At 44.8% G+C, this 16,234-nt stretch overlaps 2 protein-coding genes across 2 annotated transcripts; both read left to right on the forward strand.

The window, feature by feature from the left end:
* The first annotated feature begins 572 nt into the window (after positions 1 to 572).
* tfip11 (tuftelin interacting protein 11) lies at positions 573 to 8,736 on the forward strand. The gene is made up of 15 exons (XM_070904376.1): positions 573 to 674; positions 1,230 to 1,437; positions 1,714 to 1,885; positions 1,977 to 2,133; positions 2,243 to 2,370; positions 2,489 to 2,650; positions 2,892 to 3,083; positions 3,226 to 3,405; positions 3,549 to 3,683; positions 3,788 to 3,891; positions 3,992 to 4,160; positions 7,244 to 7,487; positions 7,622 to 7,764; positions 7,946 to 8,111; positions 8,228 to 8,736. The coding sequence occupies exons 2-15, from the start codon at positions 1,232 to 1,234 to the stop codon at positions 8,572 to 8,574; spliced, it is 2,505 nt and encodes an 834-aa protein (XP_070760477.1). The 5' UTR covers positions 573 to 674; positions 1,230 to 1,231; the 3' UTR covers positions 8,575 to 8,736.
* A 450-nt stretch (positions 8,737 to 9,186) lies between these two features.
* On the forward strand, positions 9,187 to 16,188 carry thoc5 (THO complex 5). The gene is made up of 20 exons (XM_070904443.1): positions 9,187 to 9,287; positions 9,560 to 9,664; positions 10,089 to 10,232; positions 10,515 to 10,628; positions 11,038 to 11,135; positions 11,493 to 11,639; positions 11,752 to 11,866; positions 12,147 to 12,279; positions 12,387 to 12,464; positions 12,644 to 12,687; positions 13,323 to 13,422; positions 14,215 to 14,323; positions 14,499 to 14,600; positions 14,694 to 14,790; positions 14,881 to 14,992; positions 15,083 to 15,186; positions 15,292 to 15,379; positions 15,477 to 15,592; positions 15,696 to 15,886; positions 15,992 to 16,188. The coding sequence occupies exons 2-20, from the start codon at positions 9,566 to 9,568 to the stop codon at positions 16,053 to 16,055; spliced, it is 2,055 nt and encodes a 684-aa protein (XP_070760544.1). The 5' UTR covers positions 9,187 to 9,287; positions 9,560 to 9,565; the 3' UTR covers positions 16,056 to 16,188.
* Positions 16,189 to 16,234: the final 46 nt, after the last annotated feature.

Below are 16,234 nucleotides of genomic sequence, written 5' to 3' on the forward strand. Positions count from 1 at the left end.
CCAAAGTGAGTTAGAGTCAGACTTTTCAATAGATTAATAAAAACTGTGAATTTGTGTATATCGATGGCCTGCAGCGGACTCTGGCTCTTATTGGACTTCTAATCAGGCATTTGTGGGTTCGACTCTCACCAGAATCTATTATTACTAGTAATTAATTACTTATTATTGATTTTTTCCGGTTGAAACTGTATGAAACAACATATCCCATACGTTTAAAACTAGATCCTTGTGACTATGAATAATCAATACTACAGGAGCCATAGACTCACTCTGTTCCTCTGATGTTAACAGTTGATGTGAGAGCTTTTAATCAAAAGACATAAGGAGCCCCCTAAGGGTCACGGCGAGAACATCTTTGAGAAATGCTTTTACGTTTTGCATTAAGTTTTGCGTTCCCTCGCAAAATGCAAACCTTAATGCGAGGGAATGTAAAAGAAAAAAATCCCCCCTTCCGGTGGCTCCGTAGAATCATATACGCCACATTCAGGGACAGACATTTTTCGGGGTACAAAGTTTTGTACAACACTGGCAGTTACAGCGACAACCGGAAGTACTTGTGTTTTCATGTGTAACACGGATACGCTAGCTGACTTTAGCTGGATTGCCTTTCATTACTGGCCCAGAAGAATGAATGTATACCTGATCTCTGGGTAGAGGAATAACGAACGTTTCAGGTTAGTTAGAGAAAACGTGTATTTCATTATTTCCCTACACGCAAGTTTTTCGGGTAAAGCGAGCAGTTTATATTAGCTAACGTTAGCTTTTGCTAGTAAATGTTAGCTTGTCTTCACGTTGGGTTTTCTCTTCAGGGGCAGATATAAAGTTATCTATGCAGTTGTTTACACATGTTTACTAAGATTAATAGTGTTGCCTAACCAGCTAGCTATTTGTGCTATTTATAATTTTCTTTGAGTTAATATTAACATTAGTGAGATAACCTAAGGGGTAATTGTTGTTGACCTCATATCTAGGATACAGTTACCACATGATCACAGCTATAGAACATTCAAAATCAACTAAACGTACTGGATGTAACGTTAGTTCGACAAACTCTCAATTTACTAACGTTAGATTTATTCGTGCGAGCTTTCAGCCACCTCCCGTGGCTTTCACCAGCAGATAGTTTGCTCGGTTGTCACGGAGATGGCTTTGGATGTAACTTATCATTTGGTGTTTTTACACTAACGTTACTTTCACCGCCTTGGTATTTTGTTTATTTTGATATCCAGAGATGTCCATGTCCCATCTGTATGGGCGGAGAGAGGAGGAGGAGGAAGGTGTGGAGGTGGAGAGCTTTGAGGTGACAGACTGGGACCTGGCCAATGAGTTCAACCCAGACCGCCGCAGACACAGGCAGACCAAGGACCAGGCCACCTACGGTATCTGGGCTGACAGGGACTCAGACGAGGATGAGAGGCCTAGCTTTGGAGGCAAAAAGTAAGGCATGGGTTTATTTTGGTTGTTTGTGTTGACGTGTGTTTCCTCTCACCTTAACCTCCGCCCAACCAGTTATTAACCATAACCTAGCCCTAGCCCAAGCCCTAACCACAATGGGGAAAACACAAATCTAACAGGAGGGAAACCCTATGCCAAGGAGAATAGACTTCAACAGACAGCATCCCAAGAGGAATAGTCCACAGAAACACCAACTGCTGCTTTTTTGAATAAAAATAATTGTTAACAAAACAAGTCAATTGTTTGTGTTTTTTCTAGATCTAAAGACTACAGTGCTCCAGTCAACTTTGTGAGTGCTGGTCTGCGTAAGACTGCAGCTGAGGAGAAACAGCACCAGCAAAAAGTAGAAGGAGGCTCTGATGACTCTGATGATGGTGGCCCTTCAGCACCTCCCCCTCCTCGCAGCACTGCACCAAAAAAACTGCAGATGGTACATTTAGTTGTGGCTGTGATCTTTACACATTGCAGTGTATTCTGTAACAGTGTGTTTTGTCAAAAACAAATGTTTTTTATTTTTCTAGGGTAATTTCCGGGGGAACCAGTCCCAGAGGTTTGCAGGTGGCATACAGTCTGGTAAAGGCATTGGTAACTGGGAGAAGCACACAAAGGGAATTGGACAGAAACTTCTGCAGAAGATGGGCTACCAACCGGGCAAAGGCCTGGGCAAGAATGCTCAAGGTGGGTGGATCTGAGGAGGCTATGTTATTGAGGTGTTGAGTAATACTGTGTGTTTTACAGGAGCAACAGTAGAGTTGATATATTCTGACCTTGCTTCTTATTGCTGCAGGTATTATAAACCCCATTGAGGCAAAAGTCCGTAAAGGCAAGGGAGCAGTGGGTGCTTATGGCAATGAGCGAACCCAGCAGAGTCTTCAGGATTTTCCTGTGATCGACTCAGAGGAAGAGGAGGAAAAGGTAGAGTGTTGTTTGCCTCTTTTTCCAGCTACACCCACTGTTAGATTTTATAGCAGAAGTGATATGGTGGAGTCAGTCAACATGAATTTGATGTTATTGTCAATTTCTGTCTGTGTAGGAGTTTCAGAAGGAGCTAGGCCAGTGGCGTAAGGATCCTGCAGGCCCTGGAGGAAAGAAGAAACCCAAGTACTCGTACAGAACTGTAGACGAGCTGAAGGCTAAAGGCAAGCTGGCAGGGCGCAGTACAGTGGCATCCGCTGGAGAGTTGGCACAGGTCAAGGTCTGTTTGAAAAGACATGAACACTCCTTTGCGTCTGTCTCACAGGAATATTATCAGGCTTTGAGCTTCCCACTCCTATAATTAGGCTGTAATGTTGTAATAAGCATCAGGAACTTAAGTTTATTGTACTTTTACACTCAGTACAAACATTACAAGGCCCCTGTGGAATGAATTGTCATATGAATGTAAGCATATTTTTGGCTCTGAATCTCATTTATGCCATATCTCTTCCCATCTCTAGGTAATAGATATGACTGGAAGAGAGCAAAAGGTATATTACAGTTACAGTCAGATGTCCAACAAGCACAGTGTTCCAGATGAAGGTCCACCAAGCATGTCCACTCAGGATCAGAAGGGATCCGGCTTTGCTCTCCCTGAACTTGAACATAACCTGCAGCTACTGATAGATCTTACAGAACAGGACATATTACAGGTAAGAGGGAACCAAAAATATCTACCAAATGCCTTCGGCTACGACAGGGACTAATGTCAGCTTCTCTGGCAGTCTGCTACTTCCTCGTCTACACCACACTGACATGCTTTCTCTATTGCTATCTTATTAATACCTCCTGTAGTCTGCCAGACGTCTGCAGCATGAAAAAGATGTAGTTGTATCTCTGAGCCACGAGTCACGAGCGTTGCAGAGCAGACTGGACGCAGAGCGAGATGCCATCCAGAGAATGGAGGCCGTTCTGGCATTGGTGGAGCGTTTTCCTTCTGGGGAGATGGCACCGGGGGAGGGACCCACCCTGCAGGTGCATATACAGTGAACACACACACACACACACACCGTCTGACTAACAGCTACAGTTCTCAGCCTGTTTCAGTTTGTCAGTCTTTGCTCTGTTATCACATCCATATAGTTAAATGTCTTGGTGCCTTCCTTCTCTTTTTTCAGGAGTGTGCCCGAATCTTTGAGACTTTGCAAACAGACTTTTATGAAGAATACAAGACAATAGGATTGGCAGACTTGGCTGTAGCTGTTGTTCAGCCGTTACTCAAAGAGAGACTTCGTTCCTGGGACCCTCTGAAGGTATGCTTTTGCAATTATCTTCTTTTGATGTAACTACATACTTTCATGCTTTAACAATTAATAGTGAAGCTACCACTTCTCAGACTGCTCTCTGATCATTTCAGGACAGCTCTTATTGTCTGGAAGACATCGGCCAGTGGAGAGCAATTCTCGAATCTAGAGACCTCCACTCCAGTGCCCCAGATTCAAACATGGACCCTTACCACAGGTCATTGTAAACACACCAGCATATAATAAGCTGTTTTTAAAAATGTCCATTTTTGATCATATGTGTTTGTAACATTTGTGTCCTGTCTTTGTTGGTCCAGACTGTTGTGGGAAGTGTGGATACCAGTGATGCGGTCCTGTGTATCAGGCTGGCAGCCTCGCATGGTAGGGCCAATGGTGGACTGTGTGGAAATGTGGGCTCCTCTTCTCCCTTTGTGGATCCTGGATCACCTGTTGGAGCAGCTCATCTTACCTCGGCTACAGCGAGAGGCAAGACGCACACGCACACACACACACACACACACACACACACTATCTCCACTTCAGAATCAGAATCAGAAACTGTTTATTGCCAAGTAACATACATTACAAGGAATTTGCTGTGGTCTGAAGGTGCTATTGTTTTGATAACAAATAAGTAGAATATAAAAGCTAAAATAACAATAAGAATAAAAATAAAAATAAGATAAGATAAATAACAAACAGTGCAGTGACCAGAATAAAGTAAAGTAAAGTGTCCAGATAAAGTGTCCAGTAGGGGGTGAGTGCGTTAATGTAACGCAGTGGGGACAGGGGTGATGTACGTTAATATAACGTATAGCTTGCGGTAGTGTTCGGGGGGGTGTCAGTGAGAGTTTGTCAGGTTGACTGCAGAGGGGAAGAAACTGTTTTTGTGGCGGGAGGTTTTGGTCCTGATGGACCGCAGCCTCCTGCCAGAGGGGAGGGGGTCAAACAGATGGTGTCCGGGGTGGGAGGGGTCAGCAGCGATCTTCCCTGCTCTCCTCAGGGTCCTGGAGGAGTACAGGTCCTGAAGAGATGGGAGGTTGCAGCCGATCACCCTCTCTGCAGAGCGGATGATACGCTGCAGTCTGCGTCTGTCCTTGGTGGAGGCAGCAGCGTACCAGACGGTGATGGAGGAGGTGAGGATGGACTCAATGATGGCGGTGTAGAAGTGAACCAGCATTGTTTGTGGCAGGTTAAACTTCCTCAGCTGCCTCAGGAAGTACATCCTCTGTTGGGCTTTCTTGATGAGGGAGCTGATGTTCAGCTCCCACCGGAGGTCCTGGCTGATGATGGAGCCCAGGAAACGGAAGGACTCCACAGTGTCCACTGGAGAGTCACACAGGGTGATGGGGGCGGGTGGGGCTGCGCTCTTCCTAAAGTCAACAACCATCTCCACTGTCTTTGAAGCGTTAAGCTCCAGGTTGTTGTTGTTGCACCAGGTCACCAGGTGGTCAATCTCCCACCTGTAGGCAGACTCATCCTCTCCAGAGATGAGTCCGATGAGGGTGGTGTCGTCCGCGAACTTCAGGAGTTTGACGGACTGGTGACTGGAGGTGCAGCTGTTGGTGTACAGGGAGAAGAGTAGTGGAGAAAGAACGCAGCCTTGAGGGGAGCCGGTGCTGATCGTCCGCGAGTCTGAGACGTGTTTCCCCAGCTTCACGTGCTGCTTCCTGTCAGACAGGAAATCTGTGATCCACCTGCAGGTGGGGTCAGGCACGTTGAGCTGGGAGAGCTTGTCCTGAAGAAGAGCCGGGACGATGGTGTTGAAGGCAGAGCTGAAGTCCACAAACAGGATCCTGGCATAGGATCCTGCGGAGTCCAGGTGCTGGAGGATGAAGTGTAGAGCCAGGTTGACGGCGTCGTCTACAGACCTGTTGGCTCTGTAGGCGAACTGCAGGGGGTCCAGCAGAGAGTCTGTGATGGATTTGAGGTGGGACAGGACCAGGCGTTCAAATGATTTCATGACCACAGAGGTCAGGGCGACGGGTCTGTAGTCATTTAATCCTGTGGGCCCTGGTTTTTTGGGGACGGGGATGATGGTGGAGGCCTTGAAGCAGGCTGGCACGTGGCATGTCTCCAGTGAGGTGTTGAAGATGTCCGTGAACACCGGAGACAGCTGATCGGCGCAGCGCTTCAGGCAGGATGGGGAGATGGAGTCTGGTCCAGCAGCTTTACGCGGGTTTTGTCTCTTGAAGAGCCTGTTCACATCTCTTTCAAGGACAGACAGAGGTGTCGATGCTGGAGGAGTGGGGGGCGCTGTGGGGGGCAGCTGTGGTGGTAGGAGGTGTGAGAGTTCAGCCCCAGGTGTGATGAGGGGGTTGGGGCTGTTGGGCTGGAGCTGGTGGGTGATGGTGTGGGGGATGGTGTCAGGACTGTCCCATTGTCTTTCAAAGCGACAGTAGAAGTCGTTGAGGCTGTTGGCGAGGCGTCGGTCGTTAGCAGAGTTGGGGGCTCTTGGCTTGTAGTTGGTGATCTGCCTGAGCCCCCTCCACACAGAAGCAGAGTCGTTGGAGGAGAACTGGTTTTGTAGTCTCTCTGAGTACAGTCGTTTAGCTTCCCTCACCGCCTTGCTAAACTTGTACTTGGCTTCCTTAAACTCCGCTCTGTTGCCACTCTTAAACGCCTCTTCCTTTTCCAACCTCAGCTGTCGCAGTCTTGCTGTGAACCAGGGTTTGTCGTTGTTGTAACTCACCCTGGTCCGAGTTGGTACGCAGCAGTCCTCACAGAAGCTGATATATGAAGTCACAGCCTCTGTGTACTCATCCAGACTGTTGGTAGCAGTCCTGAAAACATCCCAGTCAGTACAGTCCAAACACGCCTTCAGGTCCTCTGCAGCTTCACTGGTCCACTTCTTCGAAGTTCTCACAACAGGCTTAGAAAGTTTTAATTTCTGCCTGTATGCAGGAATCAGGTGGACCATGTCGTGGTCAGAGTGTCCCAGTGCAGCGCGGGTGACGGCGTGAAAAGCGTTACTGACTGTGGTGTAACAGTGATCCAGAGTGTTCCCCTCCCTGGTGGGGCATTTAATAAACTGTTTGTATTTGGGGAGTTCATGTCTGAGATTACCTTTGTTAAAGTCACCGAGGACAATAACTAAGGAGTCCGGGTTGGTCCGCTCCGTTTCCAGTATCTGATCGGCGAGTGCGCGCTGTGCGTCCTGCACGTTGGCCTCCGGTGGAATGTAAACACCGACCAGAACGAATGAAGCGAACTCACGGGGGGAGTAGTAAGGTTTACAGTTTATGAAAAAAGTTTCCAGGGAAGGAGAGCAATGCCGTCGGATCACTGTCACGTCGTTACACCAGCTGCTGTTGATGTAGAAACAGATACCTCCACCCTTTGTTTTGCCGGAGAGGTGCGCGTCGCGGTCCGCTCGGAGAAGCTGGAATCCGTCCAGCTGCAGCGCCGCGTCGGGAGTTCTTTCCCCCAGCCATGTCTCCGTGAAGCACAAAACAGCTTAACTCTAACCTTAGTTAGATGTAGAGAAACTGCCATGGTTTTGATAATTTCACATACTTGCCTTCTACATTACTAGCGGTTTTTATTCCTGTCTGTTTCCTGTTTGGCAGGTGGATAACTGGAACCCCTTAACTGACACAGTGCCCATCCACTCCTGGATCCATCCTTGGCTGCCTCTTCTCCAGTCACGTCTAGAGCCTCTTTACCCACCAATCAGGAGCAAACTATCCAACGCCTTGCAGCGTTGGCATCCCAGTGACGCCTCTGCCCGCCTCATCCTGCAGCCGTGGAAAGATGTTTTCACACCAGGAGCATGGGAGGCCTTTATGGTGAAAAACATCATCCCTAAACTAGGTATGTCTTCATCAGCCTTAAGTATACCATAGCAGTGGAAGAAAATGTATTACCCTGCAGTCTTATCCTTTCCTGTCCCTTATTTTCCCACTGGTTTCTCCTCTTCATGTGATGGCTTCTGTTTCCCTCCTCAGCTTTGTGTCTGGAAGAGCTGGTTATCAACCCTCACCAGCAGCAGATGGAGCCATTTCACTGGGTGATGGACTGGGAGGGCATGTTGTCCCCCTCCAGCCTGGTGTCCCTGCTGGACAAGAACTTCTTTACAAAGTGGTTGCAGGTCAGTAACTATACTTACAAAATAAAATGAACAGAAAGTAATTAAGATGCACTTGGCTGCTATTGATTTTTTTTTTATATATATATATATATATATATATATATATATATATATATATATATATATATACACCCACACACTTTATTTTAATTAATCTTTTTGTCTGTGTTTTGTTGTTTAGGTCCTGTGTTCATGGTTGAGCAACAGTCCTAACTATGAGGAAATCACTAAATGGTACCTGGGTTGGAAAAGCATGTTTAGTGACGTCTTGTTGGCACAGCCGCTCATTAAAGAGAAATTCAATGAAGCTTTGGACATCATGAACCGTGCAGTGTCTTCAGGCATGGGTTGGTACACACAGTCTCAGAAAATAAACACATGGAAATTCCTTTACAAAATTATGATAATTCAGCCCTTTTTTTGTCTGCTGTACCAAAACACTCATTCTTTTTCATATCCACAGGTGGATATATGCAACCTGGTGCAAGAGAGAATATTGCATATCTAACGCAGACAGAGAGACGAAAGGACTTCCAGTATGAAGCCATGCAGGAGCGCAGAGATGCTGAGAGTGTGGCTCACAGGGGCATCAGTGCTGGTGTGCCGACTAACTTTAAAGATCTTATCCAGACCAAGGCAGAGGAAAACAACATTGTCTTTATGCCCTTAGTGGCCAAACGGCACGAGGGCAAGCAGCTGTACACATTTGGGCGTATTGTCATCTACATAGACAGAGGGGTTGTGTTTGTGCAAGGAGAGAAGACTTGGGTGCCCACATCTTTGCAGAGTCTAATAGATATGGCCAAGTGAGGGTGGACTGACTGATTCCATCTGGTCTGTCAAGTGTAAAGGAGAATAAGAAGAGCAAATGTTTGCTTTTTATGTAACTCCAGTATACTGATCCTTGTCGTATGTGTCTTTGTACATTTTTTAGGTGTCACTAGAACTGTGAATAAATCATTTTTGAATGTATGTGGTCTACTTTGCTTCTGTTGTATTCAGATTTGAGTACAAATGTTCAAGTGCTGTACTTATACAATATACAGTTTAGTACATATAGGTTTGTATATAATAGTTGGATTTGCACTGCTTTATTCTTTATTTATGTACATATACAAAAAATGACATTGTTATTTACGTACATGACTACTTTTTTTTATTATGGTTTATTTTGGTATTGCTACTTTTACTGTACCCTTTTGAGTACATTTCCACCATTGGTGTATTCTTAATGTTTCTATTTTTATGGGATAAGAAACTATTAATAGAGAGAAGGAGAAGGAATAAAGTATTTCATTTTTTAGTATAATGCAGACTTTGAATGACTTGCAATACCGCTTTTAAATTTGTTTTGCTGTAGGTGGCGTTGTAGCTGCCGGTTCGTCTTACAGCTATCCGGCCTAAGGTTTTTGGCACGGCAGGGCTTCCGTCCGTACTCGGTGCTTTGCGGTGAAACAAAGTGTCCTGTACATGTGCGTTAGAGCACGATTAAATACGTTCAGACGTATTTTTGCATCACGAAGGTATGTGGACATGTATAGATTTCTCATGAAACACATAATACATCGACAGTTTGGTATCTGTGATAGGAAAATTTGCCTTTATGAGCCGACAAGCTAACGGTTGTTAGCCAATGAGCTAAGTTGGTCAGCCTTAGCTATCGCAGAGATACAACGCTAACATTAGCTAGCTTGATAATAGGTAAATATTGGTGGCACGTACGTCACTGTAACTAGTTGAATTTTTACGGCTAATCGTACTGTATTTAGTCTATTTATTCCCCATTCTAATAAAGCCAACCATGTCATCGGACGCCCTGAAGAAGCGAAAGTCGAAGGTTCTCCGCAGTGAAGGAGGAACCCCAGAGATGAAGCGAGGTCGCGGAGATGGGGACCAGCAGGTAGGACACCGTCAGGAGGGACCGGTTGAGGGTAACAGTGGGGCAGCTGTGTGTCGGGAGACCCCCTGCAGAAGGAGTAGGGCCAAGGCCCTGTGTCGGCAACATAAATCCGCCCAGACAAGGTGCCATTGTGCATTGTAGCAGAGATATAAAATTCAAAACAGTCAAGCTCAAGTTTGTCTGCAAAAACAAGTAGACACTGAGGTGGTAAACAGTTAAAAACATTTTTATCCACTCTAGCGAATTGAAGCATTAAGTGGATTAGATTAAAAAAATATATAAGCTATAAAGACTACTGAATTAAACAGTAAGGTGTCTCCGGGTTTATACAATACCAGAAACATCTTGCCTATAATGCAGCAAACAACAGAACCACAAATTACAGCCTGTGTGTTGACGTGTTTTTTTTTTTCCATTTTTCCAGGATGTGCGTGTGTATAGTGAGGAGGTAGAGCTGGACATCAAGGACCCTGAGCAGGACTACCGGCAGTACAAAGAGTCATGTCAGAGTTTGGCCACACTCATGAGTGAGATCCAGGATCTTAAAGCCAATGGAGCCAAGGAGGGGGTAAGAATCGTACTTTTACGTTACACATCCAAACTACTATTACATATTATGAGTGACTGATTTCATAGTCAGTTTTTGTCAGTAATAATGTAGATTACAGACTACTCAAACTCATCAAGGTGCTGTAAACAAGTACAGACCCCCACAGCAGATTCTTTGCACATACAGTTTGTACCACTTGTATATCTTATACATCACAACATTGTTTATATGGTCCCAGACAAAACTGATTCTGTGTGTTGACCAACAATGATGAAGTCTAACTAGTTTATCTGTTTTCAGTGTGCTGAGGTCGAGCTGAGGCGTATGCAGAGCTGCATCCACTTCATGAATCTGAAAAAACTAAATCGCCTGGCTCATATGCGACTAAAGAGAGGCAGAGATCAGACACATGAGGTAACAACCACACAACTCTCAAATGCTGTCCAACGTTTATGAGATATTGAAAGGATTACCTGCTTAAGTTAAGTTCATACTTTTTCATTCATTTGCTGAAAAAGTGCTGCCTCAACTCCTTTTTCTTTTGCTGATCAGGAATGGCAAGCTGAACACAAAGCATTTTGTTTCTACTTATAACACCTACCTGCAGTAGCTGCCACTGTCAGCAAAGAAAGCTTATACCTCGGGTTTGTTTTCATTTAGAATGTATTGATCCAGTTTCGGATCCTGTTTATTGATCCTTGTTCTTATTGAATCCTGGTCCTGATTCTTGGCATATTGTTTGTTTGGGAATTTATTGCCATGGTCACCTGGGTTGTGTTTGCAAACCAGCTTTAACCACTGCCCCCCCTCCCCCTCCCTTCAGGCAAAGCAGAGAGTGGATGTGCTGCACCTTCAGCTACAGAACCTGCTGTATGAAGTTATGCATCTTCAGAAGGAGATCAGCAAGTGTCTGGAGTTCAAGTTAGTGCCACATATCTCATTCAAGTAGAGCAGCTTTTACTTTGAAAAGCAGGCTTTAATTATATTGCCCTTTGAATTTAAGAAAGATTACAAAATTCTCTTTAAAAAAAACAAAAAAACAAGGAAGTTGGGTCACATCAAGCCCTATTACTTAGTTATACAAAAATGTGTTCATGTGGAGTAAAGCTTGTAAATATGACTTTAAATGTGACTTGTTACTTATTGATAGCTCATGTACATATTCTAAGAAATGCATGCTTCCACTGTGGTAATAATACTAAACTTTATTTGTTTAGTACCTTTCACACACAAAATGCAGCTCAAAATGCTTAGTTAACATACCTTTCCCTGACCCAGGTCTAAGCATGAGGAAATAGACTTGGTGTCTGAGGAAGAGTTTTACCAGGAGGCGCCGCAGGACATTTCCAGGCCTAACCTCACAAAAAGTGATCCTCACCAACTCACACTGGCACGACTGGACTGGGAGCTTGAACAGAGGAAGAGGTATGCAAACATGCACATAGCATAGTGCATTTGTAGCATGACGTGGTCCAAAATCACTTAAGATGTTTTTGTGAACATAAAGCAGCTGCTAATAGATTGTGCCTGGATCCAGGTTGGCAGAGAAATACAAGGAGTCACAGGCCACAAAGGAGAAGATCCAGAAGAGCATCGAGGTGAAGAAGGAGCATCTTACAAGCTTGCAGCCAGGACTCAATGCCATCATGCAGGTATAACACTCTCTGGGTGCCACGTTATAAAGGTTTTAAGGTTTTACAGGATCACACGATCTCTCCTGTTCCAGTTTCAGCAGCTTGGACCATTGATTTTGAAAATGTGTTGTTCATTTATTATTTATGATATTGAGTTTTTAATTCATTTGCTTATTTATTTATAAACAAAAGTGTTCTGTAGAGTCTCATTAATCTTTTCTCTTCACTGAGATGAAGGTCTTAACTGCTGTACCACCAATGGACATCATGTATGGATCCTCTCTCTCTTCTTTCTCAGGCCTCTCTCCCAGTGCAGCAGTACCTGTCCATGCCTTTTGAACAGACTCAGAAACAGACAGAGGTTGCCCGCCACCTGCCTCCACCTCTCTACGTCCTGTTTGTTCAAGCCAATGCCTATGGCCAGGCCTGTGGTTAGTCATCATTACAGAATATATATCTATGTTACAAGACTAAATAGGTTTTCTTCATGGGATGGTAAGCTCTGATTGTCACTGATTTATTTTTGTGTCTATTTCAGACAAGAGCCTGAGTGTCTCAATCAGTGGTGATGTGGATGAGGCCAAGGCCCTTTCCAAACCTCCAGAAGATTCCCAGGGTACAAACACCACTATACATGCCTGCCATCACACATACAGCATGTGCACACAGCACACAAACACTTATCTTTGTTGTGCAGTTTCTGTTACACTCTGTGTTGTTTAATATTTTAAGATGTTATATTTGTATCATCCCAACAAAAAGACCCATAAAAGTATGTGTTCTGGTTTCATCCAGATGATGAGAGTGATTCAGATGCAGAGGAGGAGCAAGAGAAAACGGTGAGTCAAGGGCCTGGCTTTATTCCCAACACACACACTTAACATCCTCAGGTCAGTGAGTTCAGAGATTTCTCAATATACCTGTCTTTGCAACGGACACACAAACTGTCCCTGAAGCCCTAGCTGTCACACATTGTGGTCTGGCGGCAGCTATCGATCGCTTCCTGCATCCGGACGAATGCCAACTGGGGGATTCTGGGAAATATTTACCAAGAATGGCTAGGTGACTGTAACCTGAGCCTGCGTCGGGCATGCACACTCTGTCAGGATGTTTTTCTAGACGTATTTTCTAAATTACTGATTCAGGAATACATTTTCTGTATTTTGTATTATTAACCTCTGGCTTGTCTTTTACTGTCTGTATATGACCACTCATCTGAAACACCTCTTCTTTTTCAATTTTTACTACTTTCAGCCCTTCCTTTGAACTGCCGCCGCCTCCTTTTATCTGTAATAGTAGAGGGCTAAAATGGTAGCGATGCTAAGTGACTATCATGTTTCTCCTGTTAGCAGCTGGAATTTGATGCAAACTGTTTTTCAAATGTATTTGATATGCCACAATGTCAAACATGCACTTTGTTTTGCTTTCTTTCTCTTCATCTCGTTTCCATTGCTTTTTATTGTCTGTTGGACAGAAGAGGAGAAGGCCAACTACAGGCGGCCAGCTGGATGACAAAAGACGCGAGATGCTGAAAAGGCACCCTCTGTCCCTCTGCTTAGACCTCAAGTGTAAAGGTAACTCATTCTACAGTCTTCATGACTTAAAATGTTAGTGTCTGCAACAAAAACGGTCTATGCATTGGGTGCAGGCAGTCTTTACACAGTATGTTTAAACCCAAGTATTTACAAGTCATCTTTGCTCCCTGCAATATGACCATAGCTGTACTGTGTATTGTGGTAATTCTAAACCTACCAGATAGTATGTGAGAGAAAGTATGTGCAACCCACTCTGCTATGATGTCATGACACCACTTGACCCTCGTGTTCCCTCTGCTGGCAATGGAAGGAATAGTGAGAGATTATAGGGAGATCTGCATTGCAGGCGTAACACTACCTAAAGGGGTGGAGGGGGGGTGGGAGAGACGCTTGCAGCAGCGTGGGTCCGCAGCACCTACCACATGCTGTAAGCATATTTTCTCATCACCAGTCTTTCTCTAACTTCTGCTTTTATATCTTGTGCCTTCTCTCTCCCTGTTTATCTTCAGTGCTGCCAGCTGCAGCAGTCAGTTTACTGCAGTAAAAGCACAAATCGAACAGTGTAGGTGTCTTTGAGTGTCACAGAGTTCAATGTGATTGCAGAGAGCAGAGCGTGAAAGATGGCCATCAGCATAGTATGTATCCCCTGGGTGCTGCTTGCTACAGTCGTGACCACACCCAGTTATTGCTCTCTAATGCGCTGCAGTGTGAAGAAAACCCAGGAGGGCGTTCGCTGTCAGGATTAATGAAAAGAGGGGCGTAGTGGGAGTATTGAATTCAGCTAGTAATGGATTAGTTCATCACCATGTGTTATCCATCATGTCTCCACAGATGGCAGCATCCTCCATCTCTACTTCTACTACCTGATGAATCTGAACATTATGACTGTGAAGACCAAGGTCTCCACCTCCACAGACCTCAGCACAGCCATCAGCGCAGGGTGTGTGTGTGTGTGTGTGTGTGTGTGTGTGTGTGTGTGTGTGTGTGTGTGTGTGTGTGTGTGTGTGTGTGTGTGTGTGTGTGTGTGTGTGTGTGTGTGTGTGTGTGTGGACATAAGCATTCGTCTCCCTCTCGGTGTCCCTGAAATGAAAGTCTAATGATGTCTTCTTTTGCAGGGATCTGCTGAAATCAGACACTCTACTCTGCTGCCTCTACACCAGCGACCAGGGACGAGAAACCCCCAATCCAGCTAATCGCTACCAGTTTGATAAAGTCGGGTGAGGATGTCAGATAATATAATCACACTGTTGAATTTAACAAAAGAAAATGTAACAAAATTCCAGCAGAATTAACCCATTATCTCCTTTTAGGATTGTTTGCTTTGCTGATTATGTGGAGGAGCTAGGCCATCCCTACATGTGGGTTCAGACTCTCGGAGGACTACATTTTCCCAAAGATGTGTCAGAGGTGCCTGTCTAAATCAAGTATCATCCCAGTTGAGCAGAGTTTCTGTGTGTTACAGCCGTATCATGTTGGTATATGCTCTTGTTTTTTCAGGGTGTGCATGTGGGCAGTTCCCTGAGTGCCAGCCAAATGGAGAGCACCATGAAGCTGCTGAGGGGACGAGTCCAGTCACGGTTGGCTTTACACAAACAGTTTGCCTCTTTGGGTACGTTATATTTTTAACGATCACTCATTACATAGTCCTAAAGAAGAGATGGGACATTTTGACTGAGATTGTTTGTTCTCGTGTCCTCAGAGCACAGTATCATCCCAGTCTCCAGTGAGTGTCAGTATCTCTTTCCTGCCAAGATCATCTCTCGTTTAGCCCGCTGGACCACTATCACTCACGAGGAGTACATGGTATACACACATCAACACATACGTACAGATATTTGAAATCACCTGGATACCAAAATACACCTCATGCAGCACACATCTCACTGTGATCTTTCTCTTTCTGGGTAGGTCCTGCCATATACACGTCATGTGAGTGACGCTGGGCTGGCTAAGGACACTGATATGTACTTCATGGGTGTGGTGGAGAGGGGCACAGGTAAATACCAGCACTGATGAAAGAAGTGGCCTATAGTGATTACTTTATTTTCATTTGTTTATTATAAACGACCCGCCTTCATCTTTTTCTTCCTCAGCTCGTCTCCAGGCCGCGGTGGTGCTGAGTCCCCGTTACCCAGAAATCTCTCCTCTTTTCTCGCTCTCTCTCAGCTGGAAGGGAGAGCGCAGTGGACGCACTGATGACAACCTTCGAGTATGAACATTTTTAAATATTGATCACTCTGTTGTTGTGCAACAGAGTCTTTATATGTCCAGATTTTCAGCCTCCAACTGACTCATCTGTACCTTTTTTTTAGGCCATGGAGAGCGAGGTCAATGTGTTCAAAAATGAACTTCAGGGCCCACGTCCAGGACACCAGCTCCTGACCAATCAGATTTCACGCCTGTGCGTCTGTCTGGACGTGTATTTGGAGACTGAAGGACAAGATGACAGCGTGGAGGGACCACGAGAGTTTCCCAGGGAGAAGATGTGCTTGCGGACTGTCAGGTACGCAGTCACAAGAAGAATTCAACTCTTCACAAACGTTTGTCAAAGACTCTTGTGTATCTGATTAGATTTACTGTATCTCTTACATCTCACTCTCTTTCTCAGGGGCCCAAATCGTCTGAAGCCATTCAAGTACAACCATCCTCAGGGCTTCTTCAGTCACCGCTAAATCTGTCCATTTGATTCTCCCTACTGTACTTTACAACTCTTACTCCCTCAAGCTTACCTTGACTATTTGACACACAAAGTATCCCTTTTTAAACGTCTTTGTAACAGTTTGAAAATAAAAAAACACCATGATATTTTCTTGAATGAGTGTGTTTCTGATCTATTGAAGGCTCTGTTGCA

This window comes from Enoplosus armatus, chromosome 4 (genome assembly GCF_043641665.1).
Source record: "Enoplosus armatus isolate fEnoArm2 chromosome 4, fEnoArm2.hap1, whole genome shotgun sequence".
Lineage (NCBI taxonomy): Eukaryota > Metazoa > Chordata > Actinopteri > Centrarchiformes > Enoplosidae > Enoplosus > Enoplosus armatus.